Below are 18810 nucleotides of genomic sequence, written 5' to 3' on the forward strand. Positions count from 1 at the left end.
TTTTCTTTCAAGCAAAGCCTTCGTTCGCATAGTGAATTAATCAGAGTAAACTTAATTCCTTCTATTCACATGAAATTACTCCCATTTCCGAAAAAGCGATCAAGCTAAGAGATCAAGCAAGTAAAATCATTTTTTAATTCCCACTGGAAAATGTAGAGAAACCTAAAGTCTAACTATTTCACATCATAGATAGTTTGCATTGAAATTTGTATGTCCTTGTTCCTTAACCTCTCTTCTGTTCATTTCTTTAAAGTATGGCGCAGCCCCAACAACACTTTTGGGGGTAGTCTGGGGCATGTACTTTGTGATCCAACCCGTACACCCAGTAGCGAGTATCAGTGTCTTTCCATTCATATTTCACCTCAAAAACTGGTACCGCTCTTAGAGTTTGACGCTGAAACAAAAAGTATTGACTAGTCAAGTTCAAGAGTCCTGTTTTATATCAAAGTTGCTAGGGCTCTGTGCCTGTGCACGCATATCATGAACACGCATACTATAGAAGATTGAAACACGCGCGGGGCCGGAGAAAGAAACCCGCAATGGTTTTACCCCCTCCTCTCGCGCATTTCATTTTTTTTTTTTTTTTAACATTTTTTTTTATTTTCACTTAAAGCACAGATACTAGAGTAATACAAACAAATACAAAGTTAATTACACTAACGCTTACGCTACTCACTAACACTAATTACGAAATACTACATTACATTACATTCACAGTCGGCTAGATTTAATTTATGTTGTGGTTATATAATAATATAAGCCTAATTTGTACAAATACTAATCTACATCAAATTCCTTTTTTGGTAGAACGACTGTATATACAACTGCGTCTATAACTGTTAATACCCGATACTCATCTATTGAATTACACTAACATGTTTTCCCATTTTTTATAATGAATAGATTCTTTTTTATTCTTTTTTGCAATCAAAAATTCAAATTTCCGAGTTTCAGATGTTTTAGCCTTCAGTAAGGATACAGACGGCTTGATATTTTTACAACGACATGAATAAATGGTATATTTTCCAAGAATGATTATGTGATTTAACAAACAATTCCCAGGGATATTATCGGAAATACCAAAGAGGATTGCTTAGGGGATCGAGGATTTCAGACTTACCCATGCTATGAGAGCTGTTGTAAACGTGTGCAAGAGGAAAGAAACGCGTGACACTCGGTTTCCCTTTCGCGCGCGTTTCAGACTTCCGGATGCTGTAAGGGCTGTTTGCGCCGCAAATAAGAACGCGCTCGCGAGAAGAGAAATGCGTGACGCCCTCGTCCATTCAAGCGCGCGTTTCAAACATATGAATGCTGTGAAAGCGGTTTAGTATTCTGGGGAAATTACCCTGGTGTTGTTCTTTCTATCTTTAAAAACAGACTAAAACTATTTCCCAAAGACTAAAAGTTTCACTATTTCCCACCTGCATAAGGATTAGCTTTGTAGGCCAGTTCCGCGAATGAGCTTCGACAAGTCGCTGCGAGCCATTATTCACATCTTCATCATGAAAGGCTGTGATGGGATAAACCTAAAAGCGAACATAAAAAAAAATATAAAACGAGTTAGACTCCCGGATCAAATTTGTAATTCTCCTTACTGTCAACCATACAATTCTTATAGTGTTAGCTCAGAGAATTTAGTATTGCATCAACTAATTATCCCCAAATTAATATTTTTCTTCATTCTCATCACTTTTTTGGTTGGTATTGTATTGATATTGTGAGGAGAAATTCTGTCTTGGTCACTCATGGGAGTTAAAGGGTGAAATGTTTTCTTGTTTCTGTTCCATAATCAGTCATATTTACCCGTGGAAGTTCTTGAGTAAAAATTTCCGTTCCCTGAGACCCTAGTATAAGTTGATCCGGTAGATCTGTTCTCTCGGTCACGTGGTTATCGATGTGATTTGCCCTGTGAGATGAGAAAAAAAGCAGGCGGTCGGGAATGATTCCCTGATATTCTAGGACAAGGATGCGTGTACATAACTTTATCATTAAGTGTTTCAACCGTTTAATTCGTACATGTCTTTACGGAGCAACTTTTCAATGGATTGTCGATAGCAACAGGGGATTGTTGGTTCCAGTTCTGCTCTATTTCGCTCTGAGGTATTCAAAACTCGCGCCCCTTTCTCAACCAATCTGGTGCACAACTACAACCAATCACGACTTGGTCACTCGCGTTTTCCCGCGTTCCGCAGAAGTTTGCATGTTTACACTTTGAGTTCTCATTGGTTAAACTTCTCTCTGATTGGCCTTTATAAGAACTTTGGTTTTGGATTTTCGGCACTCAGTTGAAAACCGCAGTTGTGTTGTAGTTCGTCTAACAAGCCAACTCCCTAACAGAATGTTCCAGTATGACACGGAGTGGTTTACCTATGACACGGAGTGGTTCACTTGTGACACGGAGTGGTTTAGCTGTGACATGAGGTGGTTTACCTGTGACATGAGGTGGTTTACCTGTGACATGAGGTGGTTTTCCTATGACACAGAGCGGGTATAGTAACGTTTCATATTCAGTTAATAAGAATATAGAATTCAGTTTCTCACCACGTGATCGTAAGCTGAATGAACCACTTAAGTTGCGTCTGCCCCAGACATATCCAGCATATCACATGTCCATGGCCATGACACGTGTCGCATCTGCAATAATTAACATCTCACTAAGGCATCTTACAGTTAATCCTTAAAATGTCAAGATCTGATCAGCAGTTTTCTCTTCTAACACCAATATTTCCTTATAACAAACGAGCGAACGCGAGAACAACAAAAACGAACGTGCGAGCAAAAAAAAGAACGCGCGCACGAACGACCGAACGCACTAACGAACGTCCGAGTCCGTGCGGTTCTCCAGCGCTTCTGCTAGTTGTTTTAGGTTTAATGTAAGTTCACAGAGGCTTTTTGTACCTTTTTTTCTCTTTTTGTGATTGGTGATTATGATTTATACTCCGCTGAACTTACGTTCTCGTTCCAAATCCACCACACCACGTGCAGCTTACGCTACGTGATTGCCCATCACGGTATTCGGTACTGTTACCAGAACCGTTACACGATGTACAACGAACCTGACAGAGAAGGAAGACAATAATTTTTGATACGAGCACACCACTCAATTACCAAAAATTACTTGAAGGTCGTCTCGACTAAATGTCGTTAAATCAAAACGAAATTAATCGTATCAGCCAATCATAACGAAGTTCCACATTAAATGTAGCCAATGAGGAAAATAGTACATACACGTGACCAACCTAATGCACGGGAAAATTCGAGTGAAGTCGTCGTGCGATTATTTCGCATCTGATTGGTTGAGACTGTAACATTCCAGTTCTCGGTCCCAGTTTCCACAAAAAAACAACGGCGCCAACGTAAATCATTCAAAAATGACCGCCGCAGAAAAGGTAGACAAGAAAACAAAGGTAACTAAAGCATTTATACAGTATGGCTGTTTGAGAAATGGGTAATGTTTTTATTTTAAGTCGTTCTACTAAAAACCAAAAGCTCAGCCACTGGTATACTTTGTTTGCACCTCAGTAAATGCCTCTTTACGGCAAAAGTTGGATTTTTTGGCGTGTTCAATTTTCCGAAGTTCTGTTCCTGCTACACACGTTGAACCATGGTTTGTATGCAGTACAAGGTATTATATTATATAGATACTAATTTTCCTTTCACTCAAAAAATCATATCTTCATTGCGCGCAGTGAAGATACCATAGTTATCTTTCACGTGTGAGGATATTGGTGTCGCCATGGTTACTAACATGATTAGCCAATTACAAGAGAGCTTCCCGCTCAGGCGCGCGGCTAGTTCCTTTGAAATTTCATCAGTATAAATAAAATAAACAGATCATTACATGGCCGCGCGGGGATACGAATTTTATCGCTCACGAGTGAGCAAAGGTTCATGCTTCTTTGGTGTGGACCTTAAAAATTAAATCCAGTTAAAAACATATTAAGGAAACATTACACGGGTCACAGGAGATCCCTTCTTTGGGGAGGGGGGAGGAGGGGAAAGGAGGTTTGGAAATTAAAAGTCCTGAATAAATGTTGAGAGCAAAAATAAACTGCCTGAGGGGGGAGGGGGGCAAATATTCCTGAGATCACACATCATTGAAAAGATAATGTAAAAAAAATTTATCTCACCCTTCCCCTTCCATGGCATTCGTAACAGAGTTTGTAGCCTGAGGCCATGCATTCATGACAGGGCTGAAAAAGTAGGGAACACAGAATTTAAATAGAGCCTTATAATGTCAAAATAAAGTATGGTGATGTAGTTAGTTGAGAGAACTCTTGGTTTATTTATTTTAAGTCAACTTTAATTTACATAATTTAATCTCAGAACCATGTGATGATAATTTGCTGTTAATTTCCCTTACAACTTGTGATAAACAATTAGTTACAAGCCTAGGAAGTTGCACTGTCTGGAAAATGATTCCACATTCCATCAATCCCTACCACTATTTAAAATCAGCCAAAATACAAATGCCCACCTATGTAACAAGGTGTCTTTACCTTAACTGATGCAGTATGGGGCACCTCAATGTTCACTGCCTGAGGTGTAAATATCTGATTTGGTTGAGCAGGAATGCTCCATGGTGGAGGCACAGGGCCATTTTGAGGACCATCAATCACCTGACCTACATTCATGAACAAACTGTTACCTATAGATGCTTTGATAAGTGGTTTTAGCATGGTTTCTGCTGTCATACATGCATATTGGAATGCTTGGCATTTCTAGCTTTGTAAATGAAACAAACTTGTGAAATATCAAAGTTAAGAAAGTAACAAGCATAAGAGAAAACAGCATCATGAGCCTTGGGCTTCCATTTGCATCTTCAAAGGCCCAGCTAAATAATTATGGACTCCCAAACATTGAAATTTTGATCCATTTGTTTATTTCATTTTTTATTTAACTCACCTCTGTAGGGTTCATGCTTCCAAGCCGTGGATCTTGATTCAAAAAAACTAATCAAGTGATACTGGAAATTAAAAACAGATAATCAATGATAACCATCATTTGATGAGTTGCAAATTCTGTGGTCCTAGGTCTGTCCCAGGTCTTAGTCCTACTGTGTCACTACAGTTAGCTGGAGTTGTTCCCTGACAGTATCAAGGTTACATCTTAAACCACGTTAAATCTTGTAAACAGCCCATAATTTGGCTTGTCCACTGTCAGTTGGGGTTTGAAGTCACGTTTCATTTGATTTTAAAATTAACAATGTTATTGTTATTGTTCTTTCTTGGTCTCTGTAGCCAGCCTATAATACAGTTACTGAGACAAACATACAAGTGTCCAGCTGCCACACATTTTGCTGTAAAGCAGTTACATGAATTTGGTGTTGGATCAAGATAACAACTTCTACTTGATAAGTTTGAATATTTTCATTACCTGTTTGCTGGATAATGTATGGACATGACAGGGAGAAGTTTCACTTTAATCTCTCCTAGGAGTTAAAAGGTTAGAGAGACCTTGGGAATGATGGGTTTGAGATAATGACCTCAGTGATTTCTTGACAAATTCTCCCAACTAAATCTAATTGGAAATGTGATTTCTGCACTTACATGGTATGCACTGGATTGAGCTATGTCTTTGATGTCCATGTCCTTGGCAGCCTTTTTGCCATAGCAACAATTCTCAGCTACAAATGCAAGCAGTGCATCTCTTGCCTGGTCTTCAGAGATAGCTGTGGCCCTGATTAAAATGATTCAAATGGACCACTTTCAGTTGGGCTTGTTCAGATATAATTATTTTATGATGCAGCTATGATTATAATTCTCACAAATCATGCTATGCTGAATGCATAACATGATTTGTTTACATGTTGTGATAAAAAACAAAAAGATCTCATGGAATAGTCTTCTGGGAATCTCTAATTGACTTACTGTTGGAAAATCTGCTCTGGTGTTTGCTGCTGTTCTGGAGGTTCATATGCTGGTGGAGGGGGCAGATATTCTGTACCTGAAAAAATCAAAGAATAAGTATATGTAATTGTGTGGGCTCAAGGGCAATAATGGATTTATTTAACTACATGTATTTTCAAAGTTTTCTCAAAATTGCGCAAGTTGCGAAGCGCACAATTCACATAAATCAAAAAGTAGAAATAATGCATTATGAAAAATCAGATCAATAATTTTTAGGTTCATGTTTTGCAAAAAGCAAAAAATTCATAGTCCATGTGGTTAATTTTGTATTTTCACTGGTCATGGAAATAAAAAACAATTAGTCCCACATCATGCAAAAACCCCTTACATCCAGGCCTCTCTTAAATCCACCCTGTCAGATTCTCTGCTCAACATACCACATAGTTACTACTTAACCTAGAATGGGAAAAGCTATATGTATATTATGCCTTTGGGTAGTTTTTGTGCATGCTCTGAGTTTTTTTTTCTCTTTGATCAACAATTCCTTCTTTCACAAAAACCATCACACCAAGTTCAATCTTGTTCTCTAAAAGTGTGTTTCTTAAAACCATTCTTTGAGATCTTTGGCACTATTAACCAGGATATAACACAGTACACATCTTTATTTAAGGACTTGTTAGATCTCTAACTTAGTGGTATATTAAGCACAAATACCTACCAAAGCTAACAGACTCATATCCAGCAAACTTTCCGAACATGTCAGTGGGAGGGGCACTTGGGGGAGGGGGTGCGGCATTCTCATTATCACCTACATCTTGATCAGGAACATCTGAGCCAGTATAACTTGGGGTCTGTGCTTCACCTACAAATTACATAAAGCACATATTATTAAAATCATTGATAATTTTTCATCAATTCATCATCTTTATTTCTCAGCACTGCATGTTTTCAAGTTATCTGGTAAAAATGTTTGCAGACAGCTGTATCCAAAAGAGAACTACAGCTATAAAATGTTCATAAAGAGTTCATACAACTGCTTTATAGAACAGTTAAGTTAAGGAGTTACTCATTCATCACCACTTCCATCCACCAAGACAACTGTGTGTTACAAGCAACCTTACTAACCTGTAACAGGAGTGAAAACCTGCTGCTGGTTAGGTGCACCTCCATACCCCTGATGGTGTTGGGGTAGTACACCATTATACTGGTGCTGACCTTGCAATGGCGGGTAGCCTGGTTGTTGCTGAGGAGGGCCATACCCTGGTTGCTCTTGAGGTGGTGTGTAACCTCCTTGTTGAGGAGGTCCATAACTTCCTTGTTGTTGGGGTGGTCCATAACCTGGCTGTTGCTGAGTTGGGTAACCTTGGTGAGGAGGACCATATCCTTGTGAAGGCACTCCTTGTGCAGGAGCTTTAGATCCATAACCTGGTTGCTGTGTATCTGTAAATAAGAAATTAGCAAAAACTATCAGCTATTATATCGATGGGTTTGAAAGAAGGTCTTCAGTAAAAGTGTTCTGATTTCTTGACAAATTCTCCCAACTAAATATACCTGTCATGTGATTGGCTATATCTTACTACCTACCTATTTTATTCTAATAGTGAGTGGCCAAGTAGCCAAGTACTGTCCCGTCATAAAATAAAACCACAAGCCTGTCATTCTGTTCACTTTTGAACTGCTAGTATCTATTCTTGAATGTCTATAACTGCTGATCAATATTGCATTAGAAAACTGCCTTTAGCCCTTAAAGAAGTGATTAACATATAACTTCTTCCTATATTATCCATACTTTATCTAGAAAACAGGTAATGAGAATACTAAAAGTTATTGGGTAGAAGTTGTTATTTTGATCTAATACCAAATTCTTATGACTGATTTACAAAGAAACATTTAGCAGCTAGAAGGGAGAATGGACGGTCAGATCTTGGGAAATACAGGGTTAATTAATGGTCAATAAGGTAATTTCATAACAAATTCTACCTAAATTTCTGTCTTTGTTTTAAATCTTTACCTAAACAAGGTATAAAAAAAGGGTAATTTAGTATTATCACCTGCATTGATGGCGTAAATTGGCCATCGAAAAGAAGAAAAGAAGCAGATGTTTTGAGTGTTAGCCCTTTGTCATTCACACTGACAAAGGGCTAAGATTCAAAATGTCGGCTTTAAAACTCTTTACAGTGGCTAGTTTAGGTTATCAACTTAGTTGATAATATTAAATTACCCTGTTATACTATGCCACCAACACAGCACCACAGTTTCCTTAGAAGTTTACCTCCTAAATAAAATTAATAAAAAAGGATGATAGGTCAGCTTAATATTTATTGCATGCTGTACCTGGATGCATTGGTTGCCCTTGGTAACCTCCTCCTGCTGGGGGGTATGATGATTGGCTTATCCTTCCTCACTGATCCACAGAAAACGGCTACCAGTAATCAGAGAGTTTAATGGACCACTTGAATTGCAAAAATGTATTAAGTTCACATGTTATTTTAATCACTCAATGTTGCTTTTTTTTTAACCTTTCTCTCTATGTGTGATTGAAAGTAATTTCCATACAACATTGTTGAGATTTCAAAGAGAAATGTTAACAAAAAAAATATACAAAATTTCAACTACAACAGGAAATTCTTAAAACTAAAATTTTGGAAAATAGCAGGGAGAATTAGTACATAGATCTTGAGAATTTACAAATTAAGACGAATACACATGGTAGAATAACAAGACTTATATTCCTGAACCAGGTAGAAGGAATCTGATAATTATTGTTACAATCATAGTGTTTGTGTTCCATTTAATAGTTTTCCTAAAAGTACTCTCAAATTACATTTTCAGGCTTCTACTGGCTGCTTAATTAAAGCCTACATAAATATATTATTCACCCGATATTGCTGTTACTCCAAATCATAATTCTGGTGACACTTACTTTTAAAACTTAATTTCCATAAATACTTAGGTATCTAAGCAACAAAGTAACGATGTTGGAGTTGCTCTTTTCAACACAAAAAGTAACACTTAGAACACTTGATCCAGCTCACATTAATCGATTTCGACGCAATTTTCTTTGTAAAGAAAGATGCATGGGTGGCGAAATTTAATGTTTCTTTAAACTTTGAACGATTTCTTAAAGAATACGTAACTTCAAGCCGGGAAAATGTTTCATATAGCGGCAAACAAGACTCGACCCGTCATCATCGTATGAATCGAAATCCATTAGGAAATCAACTCCAGATGCACCTGTAGCGGCATATTTAATTGTTCACGACCAGAATCGAAGAAAGTTGCGCAACGCAAGTAGTGGGGGGATGATCAAGTGCAAAAAAAAACTAAAACAGGTGGCTGCAAATACATTTCAGAACGCCAACAGATCGACTCTGATCAATTTCAAGAGGAAATACATCGTAAGGTTTTCAATCGTGAAAGAGTCACTCTCTGTCATTACGAATGCATTCAACTTTACATAAAAGCATATATATTTGGGAACATGGGCCACATTACCTGTATTAGCTTGCCTCTCTTTAAACTTGAGTCAAACTTGGCCTCAAGGAGGTCCTGACCCTGTTGATTTCTTGTTAAGGGCAGGAGCATCCCGCGGCAAATCTTGGGACGTGTATTATGACAAGAAAATTAGATAGGTCCGCAATATACATGTTGTTTATTTAGGTGATACGTAACTGCGAGACAATTAGATAGGTCCGCAATACACATGTTGTTTATTTAGGTGATACGTAACTGCGAGACAAAAACTCGTTACTCGATCAGCCGAATTGTCGCCTTGTAAACAAATTGGATATAATATAATGATATATGTAAAAACTAATATATCATTATTATACATATATAATAATATTATTTATCATTATATGTGACGATAAACTGCGTTCCTGGTCAAAATTCGGCTCGTTTTAAACTGCATGAAATTTACAACGATGTTTGCGTCAAGATTCTGATTTATCAAGTATTTCTTTTAAGGGTGAAATGTCTGCGCAAGAGAAGCAAGTTTTTCTTTTCGTCATTTGAGGGTAGAATGTTTTTTTTTTTTTAACTGTGCTCTTACTTTCCTCGATTTGGGTAAATCTTGTGATTGCGACGTGTATTTCCTGACCGTCATGATTGAACTAGAAGTTATGTGGATGTCCCTCATTTCGACACTCGTTTTCATGAACGATGGATGGTTTATAGAGATGGTTCAGGCTGACGTCACTGTCGATGAAATTTCTTGCCAGCAAAATTTTTTCCCCGACTTTTTTCGCGTAAGACTGAATTTTCGCCATTGTTATGGCTATCAACAACCCAACATTTGAGTTAGAGTTTCTCGATGACTCTGAAGATTTAGAGAAGGTAGTAGAAACATCGGAAGCGTCTTAAGATCAACAAAGCAAAGTACTACCATTGAAAATAACGGCTTCGCAAATTTATCCGAGCGGGATTCGGAAAAAATACTTGAAGACAAACAATGTAAATCATTTCCAGCCGTACTCAAGGGTCCACGGCATTAATTTCGGTTCAGCAATCAAACCAAGCCGCTGTTGAGTCTGCTTCAGTCGTAGAAAACTAACATTTAAGGCCAATGTCGTGTAGGAGGGGGGAGGGGAGGGTTAAGGTAGAAGAAATAAAAAAAAGTATACTGTTCTCATAATTTCTGAAACGCTGACAAGGATAATTTGTTTGATAATCAGTCGCTTCTTTAGTTGGTGATCATTTCCATTATTCTTGTGACCATAATGTGTGATTCAGGGAAGAAATTGTAGGGAGAAATTAGATGCTGGTCTTAGGGCACAAAGGATCAATGGGGAGGTCAACTATTGCGCGGAATTCCGCTCCTACTCGTTTTTGACTCCTTATGAGCCGTTCCGCACTTCAAACTCCCCCCCTGAAAAAACCTCTCAATCGATTAGAAGTAGGGGGGGATAACCAATACCAGTTATCTTATTCACAAAATAAATCGAGCATTTGCAGTGCCACCACTCCCGCATCTCCTTCATTTTAACAATGGTGAATTGTCGCGTTTTGCCATTCGAGCGATCTCATTATTATTTGTGATTCTGCTTAAAAGAGAACTGAAGCCAAAAATTAAGTTAATTTCTTCCAACAGCCAAAGTGACGAAATTCTCGATTTCAGGCCTCTGCGGAGGGGGAGGGAATTAGGGAGCGCTAAGTGAACCTCAGGTGAGGGGATGGCCGTGGCCGCTGAAACAGTGCCCGTGTTTAGGAGGAAATTCGTTCAGTTTGCTATGCCTATAGTATAAGACCCCCCCCTTTTCCCTCTCCATAGGACTCTTTATGAGTGAAGAATGAAATCGTTGTATCATAATATCTTAGAGACGCGCATTTGTCCCAAACATAATGCCTCAGATTGTTGACATCACAAATAGAAAACCATGATGACCTATTATGGTTTTTCTTGCCCTTTTGGAAAAACAATAATGGCAAGGAGCCAAAGATTAATGCCAGAGAGTTGACGAAAGATAAACCGTGAGAAGACCTTTATCATATGGTTAGCAACTGCGCCGTTGGTCCCTTAGGTTATTTCCCAAGCGGTTCATTTTCGAAAACCTGCATGCATCAGAAACTATAATTACACTATTTTTTATCTTCACATGAAACTTTGTCCATGGACTACTGATGGTGCTTTATTGAATTCTCCTCGAAAAATTAACAAGATCAACATAGTTGAGCGCGTCTTGAATTTCCTTAGTTACGGATATTGATCAAATGAACTGTTTTACACAAGCTACATGCAATGACTGCAAAATATATTCCTAAAATACCATATGTTCCCTAACGACTCTTAAATACCTCTAAAGATTGGTCAAAATGAAAATAATTTATAAATACCTTACTGCATAGTGCAGATTTTAAACTGTCAACAACTTTGACAGCTAAATTCTGAAAGTAAAAGTATCTTGTGTTTTGACAACTGATTATGCAATCAAAGCCGATTTCAGGTAATTTCCCCCGTCTAATATTTTTTTTTTCTTTTAATTTTTTTGTCGTGCATGAATAATTCAAATAAATTGAGTGGTATCGCCGATCAGTAAAATAACTTAACATTAACGATTGTACGACTGCTAGCAATGGTCTAAATCACGGAGAAACATCCGTTGGAGCAGACATTCAACCTTTCTTTCAAGAGACGCCACTTATTTCGGCAGCTTTTCCGAATTTAAAAGTGGGCTTCAGATACTAGTGTGAAACTTAAAATGGTTTAAAACGCCATGTTTTTCACAAACCTAAAACGTAATGTACTCGATACACCATTATATGGGAATTATTTTTCAGTCCAGTTCCATCTATTCAACTTCATGACTCGAATGTCGCTATATAACAAGCTAAAAATGTAATAAAATAAACTCTTTCTATCAAATATTTCTATTTGATCAACCGGAAAGTACTGAACGAAACAAACGAGTAAAAGTTACTTCACCTTCATGCTTACTCTTTTACTTTAATAAATGCTTACGTGGAAGTTTACTGAACGATCAACCATCCAGACTGCCACAAAATGTAGCGCAAAAACTGTACAGTATTTGCTTGTTTCCTCTGCTGCTAGCGATCAGGTATTTTTCTAAATCCTTCCATTTACAAATTCTGCAGATTACTATTCTTTTCAAAATTGTCTGTCCCCCTTCTCGATTTTTAAGGGCTCACAGGAGTTAAATCACCATTAAAGTATTTCTCCATTCCTGACTTAAACGCGGCGTGGATTTCCTTCTTCTGTTTACGTTACAGTCATCCAGGAACAAACAGTTTCGAGAATCCCTCGTATTTGCACTGAGAGAAAGCTTACGCCGACACTTCTGCAAAATCACTTTAGCAGGGGCGAGCTTGACACTGCCAGCTGAATTAGCAAGCTCAATATCCATGTCTTGCGTGGAAGCTTCCTGATTTCCCATCCACGCTGTCGGATCGACTACCAGCGCGATTGCTTTCGCGTGGAGAATCTGCGAAAGCCATTCGTTTCTTTCGTGCTCTGAGAAGCAACACAGATGAAATGTCCGGGTTGCGATTTTGCCGGCCGAAACTGATCGCTTTACAAGCTTTAAGCAGTACTTTGTCTGCTTTTCAGGCAGCTCGTCTATATAAAGAGACATGTCGTTGAAAAATATCACCTCTTTAGGTACGTCTTCTACCGATTGCTTTTCGGTTTTGTAGTAGCAGAGACATTCTTTACTAAGGACAAAATACCGAAGATTCCATTGCTTTAGAAGGTCGCTTTGCTTCAGCAGGTAACCGTGTTTTAAAATCCTTTCGTTGTTATTTGCATCTAAGCTTTTCATTCTCAGTGGAGCTGTATTATACAAGTGTCAGAATCTTGTCCAATCTGTAAGCGCAACGAGAGCTGAGCCAGTGCAAGACTTGCAATGTTAAGGTCTTAATGGTTCCGTGCAAAATTGTAAGACGAGTTATGAGGAATGTGAACGCAGTGCAAATACCTATCCTGGCGCCACTGCGTGCCTTGCACGGCCTCGATTGGTAAAAGAAGGTCAGGAACAGCCCTCGGCGGGACACAATAATATGAGTCGACTCCCTCACGACACCTCCTTTAGAGCCTTACTGAAGCTCTGGAGCGTCCCGTCTTCCTGAAACGGAGCGAAAGGTCAAAAAAATACGCCGCTGTTATCATTTCAAGGATCGGATGTCCTCTAACAATTGTGAGATTAAGTTTCCCTTCGCTTAATGCCTGGCTGAGTGGTCTCACCTGTAGATAACAATAATGCGCTTTGTTTTGGGAGAAAAGGTTTTGCTATTGAAATAGTAACGCGCTTGGCATGCGCATTGTCAGCACCTTGTTCGTAAACATGTTTTCGTGTGGGTTTAGTTAAGTGGAGATAAACAGCAATTTCTACTTCTTCGTAAAGTGCAATGAACCCCCGCGTTTACGAGCCTTGCTTTGCTAGTGATTTTACACGAGTGTCAACGCCTTCTGTCTGAAGAACTGATCATTTTGATGGGGAGTTTGCTTTTCATTTGTTTTGTTTGTTTGGTCCCAGTGAGCAAGTATGTGAAGTTGGAGGAAAACAGTGAAAATATCTGTATCGAGCGAACCCCATGTCATATTAACCTAATAAACATAAAACCCTATTTTGTCTTTCTCCCTTTGAATTACCGTCACCGTTCAGTGCGCAGCCTTATGAGGTGGACGAGGACATTGAAACTGAGCTTTTTTTTGACTCGCGACCTGAATGAAAGGACACTCTAAGGGATTTTACGACTGAAAACTGCTAAATGAATCCTTCCTGCTGTACATTTCAAATTATTATCCAATTATACACAATGTCATTATACCTTGATGTGCCGAATCGGCAAGTCAAACGACAACCTACACTAAGCAAAACGCGCCAATTATTCTACCAAAAACATTTGCAAAAAGCTTGTCTTTTGATAGTTCGCTGGAACAAGTTTTAAACACGAAGAAAGATGCATGAAATTCGATGAATAAAAGTTTATCGCAATGATAAGTACAGTTGACCCTAAAACGCTCTCAAAAGGTGCTTATCATTTCGCAGTTTGCGTGAGCCTGTAGTGCAATTTCATTCACCAGATCTGATTATAAATTCTCCCCACTCTCTACCACATATTTTTTACAGTTTTAACCTATAGAATTTGTTGTTAAATCAGGCAATATCTCCAAATTGACATTTCTCTTTCTTCACATAACATCTCTGCCGGAATGTGTATGGCTAATAGAAGAAGAAAATCTTTGCTGCTCACCCTTGAGAGTGCAATGGTTTTAAAACCCTGCACAAGGTGGACACTACCACGGTTCCCCTGAGTGTTCTCGTTGGACAGGTTTCACAGGACGTGACGTAGGTGGCAAGGGGGACTCTTTTTCCTTCAACCTTTCTCTTTCTGAAGTTAAAGTGCGTTCAAACACACGAAAGAATTGAACAGCTTTTTTTTTTTACGTCCAAATGCATGTTGAAGCACGCAGTGAAAATATGTGTGATACATGTAATTAACTTTTGCTTATTTTTTTACCTTAAAAATAATTCCCCATATCACATAGCCCTGCAGGCTTTTGATAATCAGCCAAAAGTCCAAGCACGTACTTCTAAGTTGACAAACAAGTGATAACTATTAAATTCAGATTTACTCTCCTGGTGAAACCTGAATGTCAAAGATCTAGCCGTCGTTTCGCTCACACCCCGCTCACGAAAGAGAAAACGTTTTGGACTTCGACCGAATTCAAGCCGGAGATTACATGTTTTTTTTTAATTCCTCCTGAAAACCCCGGCCAGAAAGGTACATGCTGTCAGAACGAGGGTTTTACCCCTCAAGTACCCTTTGTGCTAATCAAATTTACCATATCGAGTAAGCTCTTTATCGCGTCTGATCAGGAAAAATTGTTTCCGCTTTACGCTGACGTTGAGATTATAGAAAGTGTAGCATTTCTGTCGAAGAAGTAGATCTTAAGCGAAACTGACCGTCTTTAGACTGTTTTTTTTTCGGAAAATAACGTTTCCGAACTGAACAAAATACTTAGCGAAGCGACTCAGACTTAATCATCTCATAGGTAAAGCCTTTTGAAATTAAATTATCCCTTTAAATCCCTTAAGTGACCAAGACATAATTTTTTCCTTACTAAATCAATACGATATAAATCGGACAAGTGAAGAGAATAAAGAAAAATATCGGCTAAGGTATTGTTAGTTGATTCAATACCAAATTCTTAGAACTAACTTTATAAGAATTGTATGGCAGACAGTAAGGAGAATTACCAATGAGATCTTGGAAGTGAAAAGGTTAGCGTCCTTAATAGCTCCAAAGAAACGCTCTGAATAGCAATTTGATTAGAGGAGACCAAAATAATAAAACGGAAGAGCATTAAGGGTTGGTTATTTACACGAGGTCTAACCGAAACCATGGTTTTTGCGCAATCAATGGGCCTTTGGTTCTCCTACAAGTGGATCGATTAGATTCCAAAAAATACTTTTCCCACTGTCAGCTTTTGGCCATCTTGACACTGTTCACAAAAATAAATATTCAGTTACAAGGGTTCGGCAAAATTGAAGGTAGTTTAGAACGCAGTTTTATGAACAAGGAATTAGCTTTGTTTAAATAAACAGACTTAAGAGTTGTGAACAAAGTTTTAAAAGTCTGTTTCTACACTACGCAACTTCTGGGAAAAGTGGATTCATGACGTCACCATCTAAACTTGGATCCAGGTGTGACCGAGCTAAGGTCCGCATGATGCCTGTGCAAGTACATATAATTGAGTCACTTGCACGTTAACCAGCCGTCACAATGAGATTTTCTCAGAACTCACAATTTTTGTTTGATGAAAACAGGAAAAAAAAAGACTGATTACATCTGCCTGACCGCAAAATGTGATGGAATCTGGAGTCGTCATTTCCGTTTTGCGACATAGCGGCTGTGTCAGTGGTCAGTATTTCATTCCAAGGTTACTCATTCAGTGCACTGAAATTTTTTGTGATCCTGAAGCAAAAAAAAGATTAGAGGGTTAAAATTAAATTTAAAGATGTGGCTGTTTGAAAATTCTGTAGCAAGCAGCACCGTAGAGCGTCAATGACTCAATATGTCTTCAGATGTTACAGAACTTTTTGAATCCAGAGCCTGTATCTTGCCTGGGGGCCTTATGGTAACCGGAATTATCATTCTACTAATACGCAATTTTACCTTATTTAGGCAACAGAACGTGTAAAATATGCCACGGTATTACGCTGTAGAACAAGGAAACTATACAGACGGAAAACGGAGCCACAAATTGGCCTTACTGAATGATCCAAACTTAAGTTCGTCTTTTAGGCTTGACTTTAACAGATTAGTCTTTTAAAAACATCAGGGGTTTTTTGTTGGTCAGAAGAATATACTAATGATTTCGTTGTGGTTGTTTTCGTCTTTCGCGCACGCCAAATTTCAGATCGGTACAAAGCTCGGATAGACAATAGGAATTCTTTCGAAATTTGATGTTAAAACGCTCGAGAATGAAACAATAGAGGAATAATAAATCCCTTTATTAAATGCTTAGCCGAGACTGTCTTAACTGCTGACTATGAGCAACTTAAAGAATTAAGCCTAAAAGTTTTCAAACTCCTTATTACATTTGTAACCTTACCTTACACCTCCAGGTTCGATTTTGCTCTATGCGCACTGATGGGGTGACTTAAACTTTTCATCTCAGCAACAGTCATTATGATAAATTTTAATACAATTATCTACTTATGATTCAACGGATCATGACGCAACACCGTTCGTCTTTCTTAAGAATCACCGTTATAATATTGCCTATCATACATATCTCTCGGTATTAACAATTAGTTCAGACTGATCCGATTCTTTGTCTACCTTCTTCCTATGTAATTCAATGCTTAAAAAAAATCGCAAATCCTTTGAACTTATAACTGATTGCAAAACATTTTGACATCCTAATAGCTGGCAAATATAAACAATTACATGCAACAGCGCTGGCTGTCCCAAACATATTGGTTTTTACAGCTGGAGGACTGAGTCCAGCTGAAACAAGTTTCGTAAATTTTACGCAAGAAATTGTTATCATGTATATATATTTAAAATATAAATAAATGAGTAGAAAGAAAAGATCTGTTTCATTCCATCGTTGGAATGATACTGAACAAGCCTTCTATTCAGAAAAATTAAAAAAGATTCCTCGAAGCAAGAGATTTAAAATTTGTCCTTGGCTGATAGGATCAAATCGGAAATGAAAACACTTCTGAGAAATGGTGGCTAACAAATTCAAACAACAAGGGACAATTCTGTTCAAGAAATCTTGAGCAGCCACAACGTATGCATCCTGTTTTGTGAAATCTTCCAAAATGTCCTTTACTCAGGTGGTTTTCAGCGAAGAAAATGAAAATATAAATTCAAAAACATATCAGACAATTGTATCAGTTCGATGGTATACCATGCACGTGTGTCAAATCACGGCCGATTTCGGACCTTTGTTTCTCCTCTTGCTAAATCAAATTTTCCTCTTGCGAATTTCCAGATTAACTTCCAAGTCTCAGTCTACATTTTACTGAGGGCCTCCTAAATAAACATCCCAGCTATGTTGGCAGAACACGAATAAACCGCGTTTTCACATATTTGGACATTTGTCAACACGGGGTCAGTTTTGATATACTAAAGCAGATTTTTAGACTCTCTTTAGAATCATTGTCTGTCAGATCGGGAAATAACCGAAATCGAATACTTTCGAAATAAAATATTTTTTTTAGGGAGCCGATTTAAATAGGGAAAATTGTCGATTGCAAGACACCCAGGAGACCTTAGAAAACTACGGCTGCATAGGCAGGGGAAAAGAATTGTTTCCAGGATCAGAAAAATAGCCCCTCCTGTGTTTTATCTCTGAATTTTATTAGATTTCCGCAGAACTACGTCATACTATCACAAAGTTTTCTGTCTAATAATTTTCATTGAAGAACGGTTATTAATGACATGACCCTTATTTGAATACAGCAATTTGGACCCAACCTGTTGTTACACATTAAGTCAAAAATGGTTCTGAAACTGAAAGAAACTTAGCACTAGAGATCGAAATTGTTGCGAGATTCTGAAGACTGAAACTGAAATTTATGGCTCAACGCGCTTCGCCGTTTTCGTTGCGACATAGTGTAAGGATCGCGTGTTGTTTTCATCTCGTGTTTGCGTGATCTCCGAAATTGTAGTCTGAGGTTTTTGCTGACCAAAGACAAGGGTAAATTTAGGAAAGTACTTCTATCCAAACCTAATGAAATTTTTCCATCAGTATCGAAATAAAAAGGAAAAGCTACTTACATAAGCAATACCGGTTCTTCTGAGAAAGCATATTCTATTTTCGTCCGTATTGCCTCATATCATATCAATTTCCATGGGTCGCATGATACGCTTCTGTGCACACAGATAACATCTATAAACTATTGACGATAGGGGGGAAAAGATTGCGTTGCTATTTTTAAAAAGTAGTGATTTTTTTCAATCAAAGCACTCTTATTTCGGACAG

General features: G+C 38.1%; 1 protein-coding gene, 1 long non-coding RNA gene and 1 pseudogene across 4 annotated transcripts; all 3 read right to left on the bottom strand.

Moving 5' to 3' along the window:
• Positions 1–112: 112 nt before the first annotated feature.
• Positions 113–9455, bottom strand: LOC113686585 (protein SSUH2 homolog; annotated as a pseudogene). The gene is made up of 14 exons (XR_016186928.1): positions 9345–9455; positions 8184–8301; positions 6975–7289; positions 6568–6780; positions 5871–5946; positions 5550–5679; positions 4906–4966; positions 4500–4624; positions 4131–4193; positions 2953–3056; positions 2542–2634; positions 1804–1906; positions 1422–1526; positions 113–394 (listed from the first exon to the last, which is right to left on the bottom strand). The product of XR_016186928.1 is annotated as a protein SSUH2 homolog (transcript).
• A 2807-nt stretch (positions 9456–12262) lies between these two features.
• LOC113686631 (pleckstrin homology domain-containing family A member 6) lies at positions 12263–13265 on the bottom strand. Its single transcript, XM_027204281.2, has one exon. The coding sequence runs from the start codon at positions 13124–13126 to the stop codon at positions 12503–12505; it is 624 nt and encodes a 207-aa protein (XP_027060082.2). The 5' UTR covers positions 13127–13265; the 3' UTR covers positions 12263–12502.
• A 1523-nt stretch (positions 13266–14788) lies between these two features.
• LOC149044728 (uncharacterized) lies at positions 14789–18740 on the bottom strand. 2 transcript variants are annotated; one of them, XR_016186929.1, is made up of 2 exons: positions 18606–18740; positions 14789–16286 (listed from the first exon to the last, which is right to left on the bottom strand). It is a non-coding gene; the product is annotated as an uncharacterized LOC149044728 (long non-coding RNA). The 2 variants fall into 2 exon arrangements; XR_016186930.1 differs by lacking the exon at positions 18606–18740 and adding an exon at positions 16927–17054.
• Positions 18741–18810: the final 70 nt, after the last annotated feature.

The sequence above is a fragment of the Pocillopora damicornis genome, chromosome 5, assembly GCF_964200805.1.
Source record: "Pocillopora damicornis chromosome 5, jaPocDami1.2, whole genome shotgun sequence".
NCBI classification, from domain to species: domain Eukaryota; kingdom Metazoa; phylum Cnidaria; class Anthozoa; order Scleractinia; family Pocilloporidae; genus Pocillopora; species Pocillopora damicornis.

Coding starts and splice junctions, on each gene's coding strand:
- LOC113686631 (XM_027204281.2), bottom strand. CDS start 13,126: ATGAAAAGCTTAGATGCAAATAACAACGAAAGGATTTTAAAACACGGT.